General features: G+C 41.8%; 1 protein-coding gene across 3 annotated transcripts in view; it reads right to left on the minus strand.

Moving 5' to 3' along the window:
- The window catches only part of syt1a (synaptotagmin Ia), a 337,362-nt gene that overhangs the window by 19,087 nt on the left and 298,644 nt on the right, over positions 1-19,631 (minus strand). For all 3 annotated transcript variants that reach the window (XM_049566896.1, XM_049566895.1, XM_049566898.1), the window contains 2 exons: positions 18,929-19,096; positions 9,123-9,240 (listed from right to left, as the gene is read on the minus strand). In XM_049566896.1, coding sequence (XP_049422853.1) covers positions 9,123-9,240; positions 18,929-19,096 — 286 coding nt within the window. The remainder of the gene's footprint in view (positions 1-9,122; positions 9,241-18,928; positions 19,097-19,631) is intronic.

Raw genomic sequence — 19,631 nt, forward strand, 5'->3', positions numbered from 1 at the left:
CAGGTATTTGAACGTTGGTGCCAAATTTGAAGAAAAATATCCTTTAAGGCATTCTTGAGATATCACATTCACAAAAATGGGACGGCAGGATGGACAACCCAAAAACGTAATGCTTCTGGCTACAGCTATCACCGGTGCAGAGATATAAAGTTTTGTCAACAAGTGCTGTTTTTAATTGTTGCATACCGGCCCACACACCCTAAAAAATACTAAAACGGAAAGTAACTTGTACTTTGAGTAATTTAATAACTAGGTGCTTTTTATCTTAAACTTGAGAAGGTTTTTTAAATGGTAATTTTCACTTTTACTAATGTGAGTTTTTTTTATGGGATTAATGGTCAACTGTAATAATGATATGTATCATTGCTTACAGCTGTACATGCAATATAACAGTGAATGCTTCAACATGTTCAGTACATGTCAGGTATCCTCTCATAACTGTGCCTGAATAAACACAATACAGCAGCTGAATGGGATTATGCAAGATAACCCTTTCTTAGGTTGGGGAAAAAAGGAAAACACACCTGTGGCGCCACATCACTGCTATCCAGACGCCGCTTATCTTTCTGGCCAGCAGATGAGAGTTTGGCATTATTGAGTTCTGGGAGGCTCGCCGTACCTCATATCCGGCCCATTTTAGCGTCTTATCCCAGACGGATGTAATCTGTCCCATTTCATGGATGAATAGCAGCGCTCCTGATGCAACAGCGCTTCCTCACATATGTGTACAGCAAAGAGGCTCGACTCCGCTATCCTGAGGGTTACTCATCTGACTCCTGGATCTCGGCCATGGTTTTATGAGGCGATGCACTATCAGCCGTCCATACATTTCCCCCAGGAGGCTAGAAGTAGGTTTCTGGATAAGTGACGAGCCCTGAGCCAAATCTGCTGCAGAGTTCAGCCGAGCTACAAAAGCTGTCTAATTTTAAAGTGGTTACTTACAGTTTGTGTTTCAAGCTGTGATTAACTGCCAGCTGTGACTCATCTGGATTATTTTGGTGGGGGGAGTGCCCCTTACAGTTAAAGCTTCACTACTATTTTATGTGCATAGACACACAACACCACACAAAAGGAATTTGTTTCTCAAATATTCCCCAGTTCATCAAGTGTGGCCGCTGCGGGCGCTGGCAGAGTTGTGCCAAATGAACACCAATACAAGCAGGGTTAAATATAGCCTGGCTGTCATCTTAGCTTTCCTCCCATCATTTTGGATTTGCCATGGGCGGGTGAATCCAGGGGTGACTGTCAGTTTAGTTTTACACACTCGACTCAGCAGTGAGTGGCACACAAACCGCACCAACACACGCGTTTACAGTGAAACTCTGAGGTGTGGACCCACATACACGCTTCCACAAAGACCTCTGTGAAAAAGTGCCTTAGTTCCATTTGGACAAAGAGAACCTGAACTGAAAGCACAGAAATCCTCCTGTAATTCCTCTGCTTCTTATTATCTGCATCTGAATTTGTATATAGAGAAATTCTGAGAGAAATCAGTGTTGGAAAGAAACTACATACATTTACTAAAGTACTGTGCTTAAGTTCAAATTGGAAGTACTTCTACAGTACTTGAGTATTTCCATTTGATAATACTTTATACTTCTACTAGTGATGTCAAATATATCAGTTGATTGATACATCTCAATTCCAAATATTTGAAACTGCTTCAGTACTCATTTTCTGCAGTATCCATACACTGATACCAGCTGCTTACTTCTTGTTAATGTTTACTACAGTCATTCTGCTGTTCTGTGACAAGTTGTCGTCATGTTGTACCCCTGTTAGGTTTATCTTTTCATAAAAAGTTTAAATTTCATGCCCTCAATGTAAATTCTCCCCATGGCATCAAAAATGGTATTGAATATCAATATTTTTAAAGGTATTGTATCAAAGTCATAGTGAGGTTATACAGAGGTATGTAGGTGTGTATTACAGAGGCTAAGCCTAGATTTAAAGCCACTGAGGGGCTGGATAGACAGGCTACTTACTAAATGGTGCGCTCGCCTGACCTAACCGACCTAATCAGATGAAAACGAAGAGTCCACTTCTTCTTCTTCTTCTTCACTGATGCATAATTTATTTATCACCTTTCAAAGTCTGTGGATATTCTCATTTATCCAGGTCAATTCCATTTTGGCAACAATTAAATCGTAGGCAACTGGACTTTGATTTTGTCTAGAAGACGTTTCGCCTCTTGTCCAAGCGGCTTCATCAGTTCTCAACGCATCGGTCTGACTAGTCCTCACTAGTCTGACAAACAGTGGAGTAAGACTCAGGTATATGGTATATGGTTGGTATATGCTGTCCAATGCAGTGAAGAATGCAAGGACTCACACATTGGTGAAACCAAACAACTATTAAACAAGCGCATGGCTCAACACAGAAGGGCAAACTCCTCAGGTCCAGTTTCTGCTGTTTATTTACATCTAAAGGAGAAGGCTCACTCCTTTGAGGACAGCAATGTGAAAATCTTGGACAGAGAGGACAGATGGTTCGAAAGAGGGGTGAAAGAATCCATCTACGTTAAAATAGAGAAGCCGTCTCTAAATAGGGGAGGTGGCCTGAGACACCACCTATCCCCCATTTACAATGCGGCCCTTGCTGCTGTACCTAAGAGATTGAACAACAAAGACTGCCCGAAACTAACCTCAAGTGGCTCAAAGAAACACAACGACAGTCGTTCACTGGTAACCACACATTATGCCTAACGACTGTTGCTCACCAGTGGCCCCACTCACTCCTAACGACTGTCGTTCACTAGTGTGACTCACCTGACCCAAACAATGGTCCAGTGAAACTCCACTAACGAAGTATTGTCTTATGAGGGTGGTGGGTGTACACCTCCACAGAGGTTAAAAACCTGAGTCTTACTCCACTGTTTGTCAGACTAGTGAGGACTAGTCAGACCGATGCGTTGAGAACTGATGAAGCCGCTTGGATAAGAGGCGAAACGTCTTCTAGACAAAATCAAAGTCCAGTTGCCTACGATTTAATTGTTGCCAAAATCACCTTTCAAAGGTAATCTGGAAATCCAGATGCCCCGCCCCTAGCAAATCGAATTTTTACTGCACAGGAATCGCCAATCGGACCAATCAGCTCAGTCTATCTGACCGAGGCGGGCTCTGGGCGGGCGTAACATGATGAGGACAGCGCTGCGCCGTAGAAGTTGAAAAGTAAACAGCCAATATGGCAGCTGCTGAAGGACCGTGTCCATTCAGTTTAGCTTTGGAAGAAACGCTAAGCCAACTACACTTATCTTTTTCCTTGAGAGAGGAACAGATGACTGCCCTAGAAGCCTTCGCTTCCAGGAAGGACGTAATTGCTGTTTTGCCGACGGGATACAGCAAAAGCATAATATATCAGTTAGCCCCACTGTTCGGCAAACAAATGGGGCTTACTGCAATGAATACGTCACCTTGTTTTTTGCTCTGATTGGCCATCGTGCTATCCAATTGCGTGCGGCGGCATTTAATATGCCTCAGTTAGTGCCGCCCCTTGGGTAGGAAGGGTGTATCAGTGAGGGCCAGACTCAAAATCTTTCTAGATTTGAGTCTGGATTTCCAGGCTATTTCAAAGGTACAAATTTTCACTATTACATTGAGCAGTACACCTGACTTAATGTGGCCCAGCGTTGTGGTCAAAAAACTATCTGTGGTCCCCATCTAGCGACCTACCTATATTGACAGACACCGATGACAAAAGCAACCTACATATATATTTTACACTTGGAACCGCTCCTATACTGTGTATCAGCACTCAAGGCATGCCTCTTGTCCAATCAGGTTACTTGGTCAGCGCTAACTGAGTCTGAAATAAGCCATTCTGCAAAGTGCTTTTCCTTTTAAGTATATTTTAATGCTAAAAGTTCTATACTTTTACTAAAGCAAGAACTTGAATGCATAAGGAGTGTCTTTAAACTGTGCTATTCTACTCAAGTAAAAGATCAGAATGCTTCTTCCACCACTGAAAGAAATCGACACTGATAAAATAACTTTTGGATTCCATAATCACTTTCAGATTGCCTCCTTCTCTTGGGGCCTGTTCATCATCTTAATGATTCCTCTGGCCCGTTGCTTTACTGACTGGGAGAAAACCTCTCACTCCGACCATCCAGGGGAACAAAACAAATAAACCTTCCAGCCGAGAGGCTCTGTGCTGAACTGGAGCTCCAGGTCAGGGCAACGCGGCTTCATTACCACCGACACCGGCACCTGTGTGCTCTCATAACTCCCCCACTGTGGGCCATTACCTGGTTATGTGCTGCCTCACAGCCCTCTGGGAAGACTTCAGAGGTACAAAGAAGGTGGGACAAAACACTTTTCCTGCCACCACCTTTATAAACCCACACATCCTCATTCTGAGTCGCTTCCAGACACTTAGCCTTTGTGTCCAACACAATTTTGACTCTGACTCACCTTTGATGGCGCCCCATGCCAGGGATACACTACAGTAGCTTCAAATACTGTGAAACGTACCATTTTAAACAGACAATAAGTGAAACTGTCACTGCTCTTCAGCGCAGAATAACACGACACATCTGTGGGAGGGTGAGAGACTTGCTAATGACTTTAACTGCTACTGCAATTACTAGCTTTAATAAGTCACTTTATAGTCTTTAGTTTGTTTCGCAGACTGTAAAACGCACCGCCCACTGGAGATTCCAGACCCTTTAAAATCTGATTGCCTACAACTCAACATAATGGATATGTATTGTAACTAGACATCGCTGTGGTGTCGGCTACAGCGGGGAGAGGAAATCAACTTGTCTGCAGTGAGGCTGGGATTATTTTGAGACGACAGCTAAAGAGCATGGTGCACGGCGCATCACCGCACTTAAGTAGCAACAATCCTGAGGGGAAAAGAAACGACTGTACTTTTTTAAACTAACAATTAAAAAAGTCTGTTTTTTTGCGAGAGACACAGCGTGGATGTAGATTTGGAGGGATGTTTCATGAGGAGCCAATCAAAAGAATTATTTCTGATTATACATTGGTTAATGATAATACCCACATCTTCCTCTGTGAGCCATAATTAGGCATGGTAAACAGGATGACAATAGAGGAGAAGGCTGATCCCAGGCCATCAATTACTTGTCCTCCTCCTTAAGCTCTGGCTGAGACGCCCCGTGGTTGGAGGCTAATTATTGTTATTACAGACCTGCCCATTATTTCATCCATCTGCTACACTTTTAAGTCCATTCTGTGAGCAGAAAAAGAAGCTGCAACTAACAAAAAATCAAAACACAAAGTGCAATTCGGAGTATATTCTGGTTGTGTGTAATTAGAAACGTGCACTGTGCCATTACTGCATGCTAATAATTCACCCTGGAACCCACAGACCAGCGCACACAGATAAAACATGCTCCAATTAAATGTGACATACAGTGTGTGGTGTCAAACTGTCTGGCTTCCCTGCTATTCCTCCTCTCTGAAAGAGAGAAACCTGGCCTTCAAAGTGAACAGATTAACACCTTTTTCTCATACTGGCTGGTCGATGTGGCTGACAATCCTGCGATGCAAATGGGCACAGGTGAGCGCTAATGCCAGTAGCATAAAATGGCAGCAGAGGAGGGTGTTTTTTTTCTTCTGCCAAATGGCTGCTTGCGCTGGTCTGGTAGATGAAAGGGAGCTGTGAGCTTTTAATGTGCGCTGTGTTACTGTACTGCAGGATGTTTAGGCTTATATGGAGAGACTGGGCTGTCAGGCAGAAAGCAAGTGGACCCAGGTGTATGGTAACTGCAGCAGAAAAGAGTCAAGGCGGGAGGGAAGTGCACACCAGGGAATTTAAAATGAAACCGATGAAGAAAGTCAAAGGCGAGGCAGCGGGGAGGGGAAGGGCTACTTGTGTTTCTGAGTGTGTGCGTGGGCTCCGTGTGTGCATGTTGAGTGTGTCTGATATAATCAAAAATTAGGGACAGAATATGGCATAATGTGTTTTATCACATTTCGTCAAGTTAAATCAAATAAACGTATTCATAGAGCACATTTGAAAACAATAAATGCTGACCACAGAGAGATGAGAATCACAAATAAAAACAGACAGAACTGTGTAAATGATGAATATTACACTTGAACCTCACTGTTATAAAGCAGCAAAACAATAAGAAGGATTTGACTTTAGCGATGGTTCTGTGAAGCCAGGGGAAACAGGGCAACATGAAATGCAAATTTTGCAAAGTGAGTTTGACGTCAATATGTTTTTAGCAGTAATATTAAGCTGCATCGTTTCACATCACTTCATGATTGGTTGGTTCGGAAATGTGGGTCGTAGCAGCAGCAGCGGTCACCTTTAGGGACTTTGCTCCTACATTTCTGATTCTGTTTTCTTACCGGCCCTCTCTGTCTGTCATTCAGGGTGCACAGGAGAGCATGCAGGCTCACTGGCCAATCACAACCATGTCAGGCAAACTTATAAATGTATTTACCTTAAAACATGACACACAATGTGATAAACATTTGCAGTCTATAACTGACTGCTGTACATATGTAATCAGCCCTCAGAGACCCTCACTGAGTACCCCGCCCACCAGGCAGAAGAGGAAACACACTCACTTTGGGGCTGGGTGGTAATGTTTAGAAATCCAGAGGGAGCGGGTGGGAGCAGGAGTAGGAAACAAACCCAGAGTGCCTTCTCTTGAATATAATGGAACTAGATGACACACTCTAGTTGGTCAAAGCGCCAAACAAAAAAAAAAATGCATCTGAAAAACTCAACAGCAAGGTCTCTTTTGCAATAGAAAGTATGGATCTACTGCTAGCTCACCTAGCACCACTGAGCTAGCTAATGTGACAGCTCATCTGAGGAGGACGTCATTAATGTTTACATCTCATGCTGTCACAGGCATAAGGCACTCAACCATGAGTAGATGCGCACTTCCTTCTGCGCAGTGCTATGGTTGGCAGGTGTAGTTCAGTAGGAAGAAAATAGTTCCTACCAAGTCATGATTTCTGGAAAGAGACATTGCTGTTGAGTTTTTCAGATGTATTTTTTGGCACTTTGAGCACCACAAGCTGAGTGACATCTAGTTCCATTATTTTGGAGAGAAGGCAGACATCTCTACAACTGATATCTCCAGCACTCTGCAACTCAACTTTAAGGATGGAACTAAAGATAATACTTATTTCAAAAAATCCAACCCAACTTAATGTGAAATAAACAGAATTAGAAAGCAAAAAGTTGTCAGGGCTTTTAAACCCAGACAGGAACAAAACTCTGGGTGAAACAATTGGGGACAAAATGTAACTTTCAGTAGTTGTTTTCCAAGATCCAGTCCAATCCAAACTGTAGTAAACATTAATGCCTTTGTGTGCTTGTCTTATGCTGTGGAGTGAATCAGGTATGTTTGGATTTAAAGCTGCAGGATGAACACAGTTGGCTTTGCTATGCACATTCACACACATTGCTGAGTTGCCCCCACAGGAAATACACAGTCTCACAAAGTGAGATTTATTCATTTGTGCCTCACAGTACGACATTAAGACATTAGAGAAGAAAACAAAGACTCCAACTGTAAATTCAGGATCATCCTGGGACTGTGATGCACATCTATCAAGCTTTTTTGTCCTAAAGGGATAGTTTGATTCTTTGAAGTGGGGTTGTATGAGGTATTTATCTGCAGTCAGTGTATTACAGACAGGACTCCAAAGTCCTACCTTCCCCTAAGAGAAAGGCCCACTCCCAATACACCCCTTAACCCTACCACTTGCCCCTACCCCTCCATTTTGCGCGTTCACGCATAGGTGTAGCGATTCTCATTGAGGCAGAGGGGAAGGGCGGAGTGCTAGGGCTATATGGCCCTCCAAACTGAGTTTTTTCAGAGGCACACTTCAAAGCGAGTGCTACGAGTAATCTCCCAGAATGCCTTGAATGAATCACTGGCAAGATGGCAGGGAAGGCTTCAGAGGCAATGAAAGAAAACCATAAATGTAAGTATTTTATTCGTAACTAAAGATTTAAAGACTATGATAACCATCGGAGATGTCGTTTCAATGTATTATATACGTTTGTTCTGACAAACATAACAAAAAAAAATCGCTAGTTGTGAGGTTTCCCCGGCAACGTACTCGTCACGTCTTTTTATGACGTCACTGACGACTAATGATGACGTTTCCGGGTATGAAGGGTTGTCCCATTTCATAGGGGAATATGTCAACCCCTACCCCTTGTAACTTTGTTGCAAGGGGCACTCGAAAAAGAGGGGTAGGGGTAGGGGCGAAAATGAGAAATGGGATTGGGACTAAAAGTGTAGGTGTCATCCTGGACAGGAATTGTCCTCTGAGGCACACATCAAGAATGTTAGTCGGTCTGTATACTTTCATCTAAGTTATATTAATTGTTATCGCTTAAACCGAACAGCAGCGCTATCACCGTTCTTATTCACACTTTGGTTACATCTCGTATCGATTACTGCAACTCTGTCCTATTTGGTCTCGATCTCAAGTGACCACAATCGGTTTGGTATCTACACACCCTCCTGATGATCTTCTGCAATCCAACTCACGTCACCATCTGCCCGCAAATCTTCTGTAGGTCATACACGGACTATTGATACCTCATATTGCCCCACTTTAAAATATCTGAACTGTCCTTTTAATGAAATAATGGTCCCTCTGCTATTGATGGAAACAGACTCTGTGTGTTGCTCCAGTGGGTGTTTGCATGTACAAGGATTTCCACCCCTCCTCTGCCCTCACAAGTGGCACATTCTGTTACCATGACATCAGACCCGCTATTCAGACTCCACCGTATTGTGATAAATGTCATCTATTGATCTTAATGCTACATGTGGGGGCTGCACCACAGCAGGAACATGTTTCACACTTCTCATGATATTGTCCTCATTAGTGCATGCTCCAAGCATAACTGGCTGAATGTTTTTCCTTTGCACAACATCAGGTCTGAACAGAGCAGCTTCTTAAGGATCTGAAGTCAACTTTTAAGATTATTCTGGGGAAAAACTGTAATCGTGACCAGTGATGTGTGTTTGGGTGGTTGTTAGAAAACAAGCAGGGTTCTAGGAGAGGAAAAGTGTGTGCTGCAGTGCATGTATAATTACAGACAAAGTGCCTGTCAGAAAGAAAGTCAGTTGGAACACACACATACACACAACATGTAATTGTTCTCACCTGACAAGCCTCCCACATCCATTTTCTTCAGGTTTTTGGCCTCTAGGATGACCACAGTCAACTTGCCAGCAGTGGGGACGTATCGCAGAGAGAAGCAGATATCGCCCAGCTTCTCTTGCTGTTGGAGAAAGCAGAGGGATCACAGAGGTGAGAACAGTTTTAACCACTAAATTCAAATTTACTGCATCAGATGCTCGCAGCAGATGCTCACTGAGAGGTTAGATGAGGGTAAAGATAGAGCAAGTAAATTCCCCTCCAAAGCACATTAGAAATTGTTCAGTCAACCAAATCTGATGTTCTAGTTTAGCCTTTTCAACACATTAGAGGAGCTGATGTTCATGCTGCCCTACTCTCCACACGCAGAAAGGATAATTTTTAAAGGGCAAAGTCAGTGTTTTTAACCTGGACCCTATTTTCAAATGTTTTGGTGTCTAACTGACTACTGGGAACAAGTTTGAAAACTGGCCCAGTATTAGGTGAGAGGGCTGCAGTCAGCAGCCGTGAAACAGACTGCATTGTCATCAATTGGGGCAATCATACACTGTCAATTTACGTTCACTGAAAATCCTTGAATTTGTCATTGACAGGATCAGATTGTTATCGTAACTAGCCCTTTTTAAATAGGAATTGTGCAAATTTGCAGGAAAGCCCAATCAGTCTTTTTCAGCATTGGCAGTATAAACACAAAATTGGGGAGTGCAGCAAAATGCCGCCTACCTACTTTTGTTTATACAGAATGCGCCTTTTTCGGGGCAATGGGGGGCGTGAGCAAGTAACAAAACATGTAGCTCAGCGTGTGACGTAAACAGTGACGTGGGAGGGAAGCCGCGGCTGGTCAGTCCTTCAGTGATTCTCTCATAAGTCGGCCCATTCTTCACCGTCCCCGTCATCTGATGGTTAATGGCCTCTTCATTTGCGAGGACAAGGAGGGCGCGCAGTTCCTTGTCTCCCCAGTTGCTCATCTTTACAGTGTCTGTCAGGTTTGCGTTTCCCTCTTGCTACTAGCTGCTCGCTAATTCCTGCTATAAGCTGTTTCCTGTTTATCCACCGCCAATGGGTTGCACATGCGGTGTCATCAACAGCTCCTCCCACAAGTCATCAACAGCCCCTCCTGTTGCGGAAGGCCGTCTTGGTCTGTTTAAACTAAAAGGGTTCTGCCAATATGTCTACCCTACGAGGCGGAAAATTGGGCACCTTGGATCAACTCGCCAATCCGGCTCTGTGTGTCTAAACGCTCGCAGCTTGCCGGCAAAACGGCCCAATATTCATGGAAAATCTGGCAGTGGAAAAGGGGCTAGTGTTTGACAACGTAATGGAAAGGATCCCTACAGAGATAGACCTTTAGTAAAATCCTTTTTGTTTAACCAGAAAAAGTCAGAAATCACTACTGCCAGATTCCATTTAAAAATACAGTAATTTAAGCGTGTATGTAGTCAGCATATTTTCACATTTGACTGAGTGAATTAAGGGTTTATGTCAACGAAACTAGAGTTAGTGATCGTTGGAAAGGTGGAGAGACAAATTAAGACTGTTTGTGAATTTCATTTTGTTTCTACTGACTTTAAATAAAGTGTGTTTTGTGATAATAAAATTGCTGTTTTTTTAAATGGAGTCTGGTGCGCTTGGTGACAGTGATTTCAGGGCTGTTTCTGGTTAAACAAAAAGGTCTATCTCTGTAGGGATCCTTTCCAAATTACCGTCACACTTATAAGAACAATCTGAGCCTGTCAGTGACAAAAACAACAACTTTTAGTAGACGTAAATAGATGGTGCATAATTGTCCCAAGTGTTACACTGCTGCCTGTATTGAGGATGCTGTCTGCAGCACTTTCCCTCAGTACTGGACCAATTTGAGAAATGATTGTTCCTATTAGTCACTCAGACACAGATACATGAAAAAGTAGGGTCCATGTTGAAAAAAATGAAGTTACCCTTTCATGATGAAAGCTGTAAATGCCAACGTGTATGAAAAGTGACGGTCGTAAAGGTTGAAGTACACTGACCCTGGGTCATAGAGCTGTTTACTGCAATTACAGTTTCCACTTTGTATAACGGTGCATATATGCATAAAATTTACATAAGTTGCAGAAAGATGTTTTTGTAATTGCTCTAAGTGCACACATTTTTATGCACAGTGCTTTCTGGTATAGGAAATACAGGGAAAGATAAGCATACATAATTTAGTGGCTAATATAGAGCTGGAAAACAACAACACTTCAGTACAAGAGTAAGTCATTTCAGATAATTTCATGCGATTTAATTTTCTGATCATTCAGAGAGAATCATCCTGGAGAAATACAACATATAAACATAACTAATGTTGATCTGTTTATCGGGGACATCATGAATATTGCTCAGAAAAGTGTACAATACTTTTATTATTTATAAAATAACAAATAATGAACACTGTATGTCTAACAGCAACAGTATCTCAAAACGTCTGCATTCCAAGGTCGGTCACCATGTGAGGCAGCTGTCTGCCGCCTTTTTGTATCAATGGAAAAATAATTGGAAAATACTTAGGCTCAGACAAAAACTAGAATTACCGCCTCAAGGTTGTACGCCTCCGCCAACCACTTAAGTCGCAGTTTACATCCATGTCTGTCCACACTCATACTGTATGTAGGCATGACAGTAGACAAGGCTTTAAATGTAGATGTTACTGCAAAGAAGCTAAAAGTTCTAAATCATGGATGCTTCACACGCGTTTTCACCCCGGTATCTGAACAAATGTCTCCCCTTCTGTCCTGAGATATGGCGTTGAATAATGCACAGATATTGTTCTTGCAGAACATTACAATGTCACAGAGAAGTTGACCTTTGGGATATAAAAAGTCATAACTTCATCCTATCAGATTTTGGTCCCTGAATTCTGGAGGGACCAAAAACATATTTGTGAGGTCACAGTGCTCTTTGACCTTCAAAATCTAATCTCAGTTCATTGTTGAGTCCAGGTCATGGATATATTAGGAGACCTGGATACAGCACTGAAGATGGGACCCTGTTCATTCCTGTGAAAGTTGCTCAGTGGCGCATTAAGCCAAAAATGCTTACTTTCCAAGGTATGAAGGTACCTGGATCTTCCGCACTGTGAGGCCCATAGAGCAGGCGCACTGGAGACTTACTGCCACCGAGCACGGCCAAGCGTGACCGAGTAGCCAGCTTCCAGCAGCCGAACAGCTGACTTTAGCGCTCTGCTAACTCGTGGCTCTTCTGGAGTCTCCAAATGTTATCAGATCGAATGGACCAAATCTTGATATTAAAAGTAAGTAATTTCGCAGGGATTGTGACGCTCAAAAAGTTTATCCCCTAACTGAGCATGGCGTTAGCTCAGACAGGACACGATGTCAAGCTCAGCTCACATCCCAGTTACATCAGCCGATCTCAAACAGCCCAATCAACTGATGGAGCAGCTGATTGATGGAAGGGAGTCAGCTGATTCCTTTCTATGCAACCAATAATTGGCGCCCTATTTAAACTGCTCTGGCCTGCCTACTGTTCCTTTTTATGGTGTATCTGACTTATCATTGTCGTTTGTCATTGATGCTGCTCTCTTCTGTCCCCGGGGGGTCTTTGCTGCTGCTCTCCCTGCCTTAGGCTTTCCACGTAGGCGCATGGAAGGGCAGGGAGGTGTACTTTCTCCGCCTTTGGCTTTCCACACAGGCATGTGGGAGAGGCTTTATGCGTAGGCCTAGGAATGACAGAGAGGCCCCAGAACAGAGCCATACCACCAAATATAATGCTGTACATGAAAATTAAGTTTTCTTTGACTGAAGTCTTCCTGACTGAAATTTACATACATCTCTTTCCAATGTAAGTCTATGGGAAAATTCTTTTTGGGCCCAAGGTGTGATGGGCCCTGGAAGTGGCAGTAACACTGTTTGGCCACTACGAATATTGACTTCAAAGCCTGGCTCACTTCTGGGAGCCTGGTCGGGGTGACGTTTGTGCCAAATTTGAGGGAATTTCCTATCAGGCATTTTGAGATATCAAGTTCATGAGAATGACACATGTGGACGAATGGTTGCATTCGAACAACCCAAAAACATAATGCCTACGACTACAGCTGTAACCGATGCGGAGCCATGAAAATCACAACAAACACACTGCTATATTCATCTGCCATTCTTCTAATGTGAGAAATGTGAGCTGTACTGTAGCAGGTTTATAATGTAGAATTATTTATTTTATGACTACCTTCAGAATTTTGCCCCCCAAAAAAATGATAACCAATCAACTTAATTACATTTCAATTTAAGTAATTATAGAAAAAAATGCATTTGCTAGTGCCACTGCAGCTGTTGACCCAACAGAAGAACATTTACAGCACATTACAAAAACATAACACAGTAGCTTCAAAATGTACAAATGGACACTAGACTATCTATTGCATGTAATTGGTTTATAATAAATCATATGACTGTAATTTCTATGACTGTACTGTGCAAGTGGCACATACATGGAAAATTACAAGGTGTTTAAATCCAAAAATCATTAACAATCAAGATTAAAATATATCAGGTGAAAAAAGGGATTTGATTTACGTTTAAGTTACTAAATACATAAATCAAAATCTAAAACAATTGTCAAAGGAAACACAGAATGTCAAATGCAATGCTTCATATCATCCTGCCTCTCTGAGTCATAGCTTCAAAGTCACGGCCAATCAATGGTACAACAAACCCCGGCATGTTTTCAATCTTCTTCTATGGATTTGGCCTCTTGTTTTGGTTTGAATGCTTTCTAATATCGGCTCCCGCTTTCGTTTGTCACTCATCACATCTCTGGAAAAGTACTGACTGCAATCACTTCACTGGTTCACACAAATCACCATCACAACACAGCCTCATTATCGCGCGCTTATCAAGGCGAGGAGCAGACGCAGTCAATAACCCTCTCTCGGGTCACACCTGCGTAACGTGTGGCCATTGTAATTGGAGATTATAAATCAGAGGCAAATTGGACTTGAATATCAAACTTTGTTTTCTTTCAGGAGTCTTTCATCAAGTTTCAATCAAGGCCTGTTTCCTCATGCAGAATCAGTGTGCTGCAAATGGCTGAGTACTGTAAAGGGCCTCCTCCTGTTTTACTTCTCATCTACTACTCTGACTAGTAGTTGCACAATAAAACCTGATGACTAAACGCTCTTACTTTGATGACAAGGGCTGGGTTTTAATCAACACAAACACACGCCCCCCTGGAGGCCGGCAAACGCAGAAGCGATGGTTAATTATGCCTGTCGAGAGCAGTGACTGGGCTCCTTAATATCTTCTATGAACTCTGACACTTAAAGGGCACTTTCTGAACTTGCTACTTCATAGCTGACCTTAAAAGTAAAGAGGAGTGTGTTACCTGTGTGTAGGTAGAGTATTAAATCTTGACTGAGCTCACAACTGAAAGATATAAACCCAGAGGAGCGTCTCTTTCTTTGTGCGCTCGGACTGATATGCTTCCTCCTTACAGGGCGTTATGTGCTTTGTACATATTCAAAACCACTGGCTCCCCACCTTTTCGGTTTGTTATCTCGTAAAACAAACTTGTGACCCCCCCAATCACGAGTTACACATATCCACGGGGTTGTGAGCAGCTCAGGCAGAGAGTGATTTTCCTCCTCAGACGGTTTCATTTGAATACTTTAAGAGGTCTAAAGAGTATCCACTATTTTCCTGTGGCAGATATGTGTATTTTGAGGCATGGATGTTTTTCCCCATTTTTGTTTCCTCTCATTTCCTGTCATCTCTGATCTCTTGACTCTCAAATAAAGCCATCAAATACCCCAAAACAAATATATAGGTATATTTTCTTCTTTCCTGTATCCGATTAATCCTCTCGCAGCCACTTAAATCTGTTTTCCGTTCCGTCAGCACTTCAGTCTGCTTTTAAAAAAAACCCTCCAGAGACAAAGAAACGCCTGGACATCATTTTATATTTTTGCCAATTCTGAGCTCATTCTTTCAGTCTGTATCAAGTGTTATACATCATATAATTCAGGAGGACCTACCCTTTCTTTCTGGTGCAGATTCAAGTCACCATCATGCATTAACTTTGTGTGAGCAGAGTACATGTGACATTAAAAATGCTGAGTGAAAAAAATGGTGTTTTGCTGAATAACTCCAAAGTCAACCTGGGAATTTTTTTTTTTTTTTTCCCCAATGTGAAAATTTGTATTTGGATGTTTTGAAGCTGCATATGAAGTTGGTGAAAATACATCTTTTCCTAAGTGAACTACAGCCATAGGCATTTCTAGCCCATTTTGGGGGGTGCTGAAGCACCCCTAAATTGAATCCCAGCACCCCTAAAATTTGAGAGATTTTAATTTTTTCTTTTTTTTTTACTGTATGCCCTTTTTTAATAAGCTAGAAAAGTGTCAAAACCATACAGTACTTGGTTGAAATGTATTATTTTAACAACAAAAATACACAGAGCAATGCGCTGCCTTCCAGAGTGGGTGATATGCAGTAGTGGTGTAAGTACCCGGCTTAAACCAGGATATATAGTACATTTCTTAACTTCTACCACTCAATACCAACACATTATTATCATTACCAGTCCTCATTTTTGCTGCATTTAATCGTAGGTCACTGTTTATGTTGTTAGGTAGGAGTTAGCTGACGTTTTTTCTAGCTAGGAAATGTTACAGGTGGTCAGTACCACTGTCCTCTGTTTGAATTGGAATGAGATAAGTTAGCTGTTGTGTCATACGCATGTGTTAATATTAAAGCCAAGGTGCTACTGACTAGCTAACTGACTGTTAATTTCCATTAACATTATAACTCCTATTGTGACAAGAAGGGAAAAGGCAGAGAAAAACCTTGAAAAAGTCAATTACTGTTAATGTGTTAATGTTACATGTTGTGCATTGCATTTCAAATAAAACTCCAAAAAATAAGTCCAAGGTCCATTTTTGGTATTTTTGGTACTCACTATAGGGGGCTGGTTTACTCCAGAAACATAGATACTGTTCATGTGTATGTTGAGGAGCTGCTGTATCAAAATGAGTTGTCTTGCCCCAGAAATTAGGGTTACAATATGTTTCTTTTATGATTCCAATCCATTTCTCTTTTGCTGTGGCTCAGCATTTAAATAACCTTTATCAAATTTGATGGCTTAGTCACAGACTTTCCCAAAAAGTGTTTTTCTTTCACAAATGTGGGAATGAAATTGCATTAAAATGTACAAAACAGTGAAATTTATCTTGCCTGGCCGGGCAGCTCTCTGGGTGCTCAGCAGCCCTAAACCTCTGATCCTAGAATCGGCCCTGACTACAGCCATTTATTGGATACTGTCCTGGGCGTTCTTTCAGTAAAAATTGTGGCACTAATAGTTTTTGGCAACAGTGAAAACAGCCAAAAGAGGGAGCCCAATGTGGGTATATTATCATTATTATTTTTATTTCATTGGAGTTTTTTGTTCCTTTGGTTTATTTTTTTTCTCTTTTCCTTCTTTTGCATTCATTTATTTCTCTGATGGTACCTTGGTTGAAAGTTACTCACTGTGAGGGAGAATGTAAGAGGAGTGGACGTGAAGAGACAAGGGGAGGGGATCTATGTGTACGCTCATTTCTGACGTCATTTTATATCACTGTGGTGCCTCTCTGTTTTCACGTCTGAAAAACTAAACAAAAAGTGACAGAAAAATATTCTGTCGATACATAGAGCACTGCAGTCTTTTACTTTTTCAAATATGAAAGTACCTAAAACCTCTTTCACATCATATTTAGTTTTATCCGTGTCACTGGGCATGTGTTACATCTTGTGATAGCTGCGTGCTCCTACCAACACACAGTAGTGAGCCAGAACACTTATGTTCTCATATCGTGTGATCGCACCAACTGTAAATCGGCTCTGGTTGTCGTACAAGCGACGTTCAAGTTGCGTCCGAAAGTTGAGAATCTCACAGGTCACAGTGGAGCTCATCTCTATCATAAACAGTTCCAAAGTTATTTAATGTTTTGTAGACCATACCTAGCAGAACATTAGTGCTTCACTCGGTTTTAGGAGGACTGGTTCAGACTGGTTCCTCTATAGCTATTAACTGGGTTTGGTACAAAGTAGCAGAGGTAGACCAAGTAATTGTTTTGCCAGTCACAGGCAAGTCTTAAGTCTTTGCACTTAAGTTCTGAGTCAGATCCCAAGTCAAAGCAGGTAAATTCCAAGTCAAGTCCCAAGTCTTTAACTTTGAGTCTCGTATCCTAAACAATTAATAATACACTCTTATTTTGTACTTATTATTAAAACAAGTTTGTGCAAAAGTTACTTTGCTGTTTAGCTCACGTTAGCTAAGTATTAGCCGGCTTACTATGTTAATACTTGTCTTGACTGTTCTTTGTGTAACTTCAATTGTCGAACAAATCTGGAAGTTGTTGCATCTCCATTTGTAATTTTATGTTTTGCATACTCAATTAAAAGTATCTTTGGTATCCTCTTAACAGCTGCTCAGTTACGTAGTGTTAGTTCTTAGTGGTTTGCTCCTGCAACTTGACGAGAAGCTGTCGGATTGGTTGAAACAAAGTGGATCATCTGGTGAATTATGTGTCGACGTGGTGAGAATGAACAGCGTTAATGTCAGTTGATTCAGGAAATGAAGAGAAATGAATTGATTCATGGCACACTTTTTTAATCTTTGACCTTGGAGGAAGAATTTTCAAGTCAAAAGGTTTAAGCCTAACTGAAGTCAGAAGTCACTGGTCACGAAGTCAAAATAGAGTTACAAGTCTTTTTTGATTTTGTCATCCAAGGTCTAAGGTCACCAAATTTGTGACTTGAGTCTGACTGGAGTCCACACCTCTGCAACGTAAGTGAAAACGCCCGCCGCTACACAAACAGAAAAGTAAAAATGTCAGTTTGTGGTTTTAGAGGGAGTTACGTGCTGTAGCTATTTCTTTTCTAACTCTTGGAATTAAATAGGCGTCATTCCCAAAATGTCACACGTTAAGATTTACTGTAAAAAAATAATTGAGTCATCAACAGTCACATCTATCGAGCTCCTTTTCACTCTGGCAGGATAATTTGTAGCTGCTGTGGCAGACACAAATCCTGCAAACCCCCTGGCATCGCACATAATCTAAAAAAGATTGTTGACAAATCTGTTATCACTTCTCTGCATTCCCAATTACAGTTCGGTTCAGTTAGAGAGCTTAATGAAATGTAATGTAATGATTAAATCTTTCAATACTTTTCATCAGTTTAAAGGTGGAGACTAGCAATTTCCATGGTCTCCCTCTACAGCCACTCTCCACTGAGCAAAGCTTCGCTCCAGTGTTTCAAGTCTTGCGTAAAATTGTCAGGTGCAGCTGTGCGACCAGACGCTAAGAAGTACAGTGATGCCCTTCAACTCATACAACACCACCAGCCATTCGACACCACTATAATTAACCTTTAAATCAAACCACGGTAATGCTAAAAATGAGCTTCCCCTGGCAACATGTGCTATATGCCATGACATTTACCATGAAAATTGAATCTCCTGAACTGCTGCCTGGAAAGTCACACCTCTATTAATTGAAGGGGAAGTGTGGACATATGATTAAGTGACATTTCCAGGAGAGATGGATTACTTCAGCCACGGCATCAAATTTGCGCTTCGAGTGCAATTGGCTCGCTGAACGCAGCAAAAATAATCATTGTGATATCACTTACGCAAGCACCGATAAAAAATACTCTTATTATTGAAACAGCAGCTACCAGATGTACAAATCTGAGCCTGGACAGAGAGGCAGGTGTCACCAAGTGATTTCAGACCTACTCATTTCCCATTTACCAGGGAATGATTGAATATTTTCTGTGTGTGTCCGCGTACAGTCTTACCTCCTCCTTCTCAGCGCTCTGCAGATCCCGCCACTCCTCTGTTATGTGGCTGAAGTCCACCTTGTTCATGGGCACCTTGATGTCGCCGATGGCATCGTGTTTGGAGAAGCGGTCAAAGTCGTACACCGTCATTACCAGTGTCTTTCCACCAAGCTCCACGTAGGGGACCTGTGGAAGATGACAATAGATACAGATCACAAAGGGTCAAAACAGGTTCATACTTGTATCTAAGGGCTATACTAGAACACATTTATATGTTTTAACGGTCAAAAACACTTTCTTTTCCTCACACTGTCTGTGCTGAAACACCTGTGTTCATCCTTTGTCGGAAATACTCCAGTTTAGCGCCTATCTCTTCAAAACCCCCTTCCAAAAAAAGCCCAGTTTGCTCTGATTGGTCAGTGTTTACGGGTCTTTCATGCCCTCAAGAAAGCAGCTCAGCCTTGCTTCCAATTTTTCCCAGTGGCCACTTGCAGTATTGCAGGTATTGCGGTATAAGCATTTTCCCTATAGACCCCCATTATAAAAGAGACGTCTGTAAAGCTGTTAACAGAACACCTCACACTGCAAACAAGGTCTAATATGACTCTTTCTATTATGAATTTTTAGATTTATGGAGGTTTCAAATTTGTAAAACAGTCCTAGTGCCAAGAAAAGTGATTTAAAAATCTGTCACATCAACAAAATGTAAAGTCGATGAGCT

Source organism: Epinephelus fuscoguttatus, linkage group LG22 (assembly GCF_011397635.1).
Source record: "Epinephelus fuscoguttatus linkage group LG22, E.fuscoguttatus.final_Chr_v1".
Taxonomy (NCBI): domain Eukaryota; kingdom Metazoa; phylum Chordata; class Actinopteri; order Perciformes; family Serranidae; genus Epinephelus; species Epinephelus fuscoguttatus.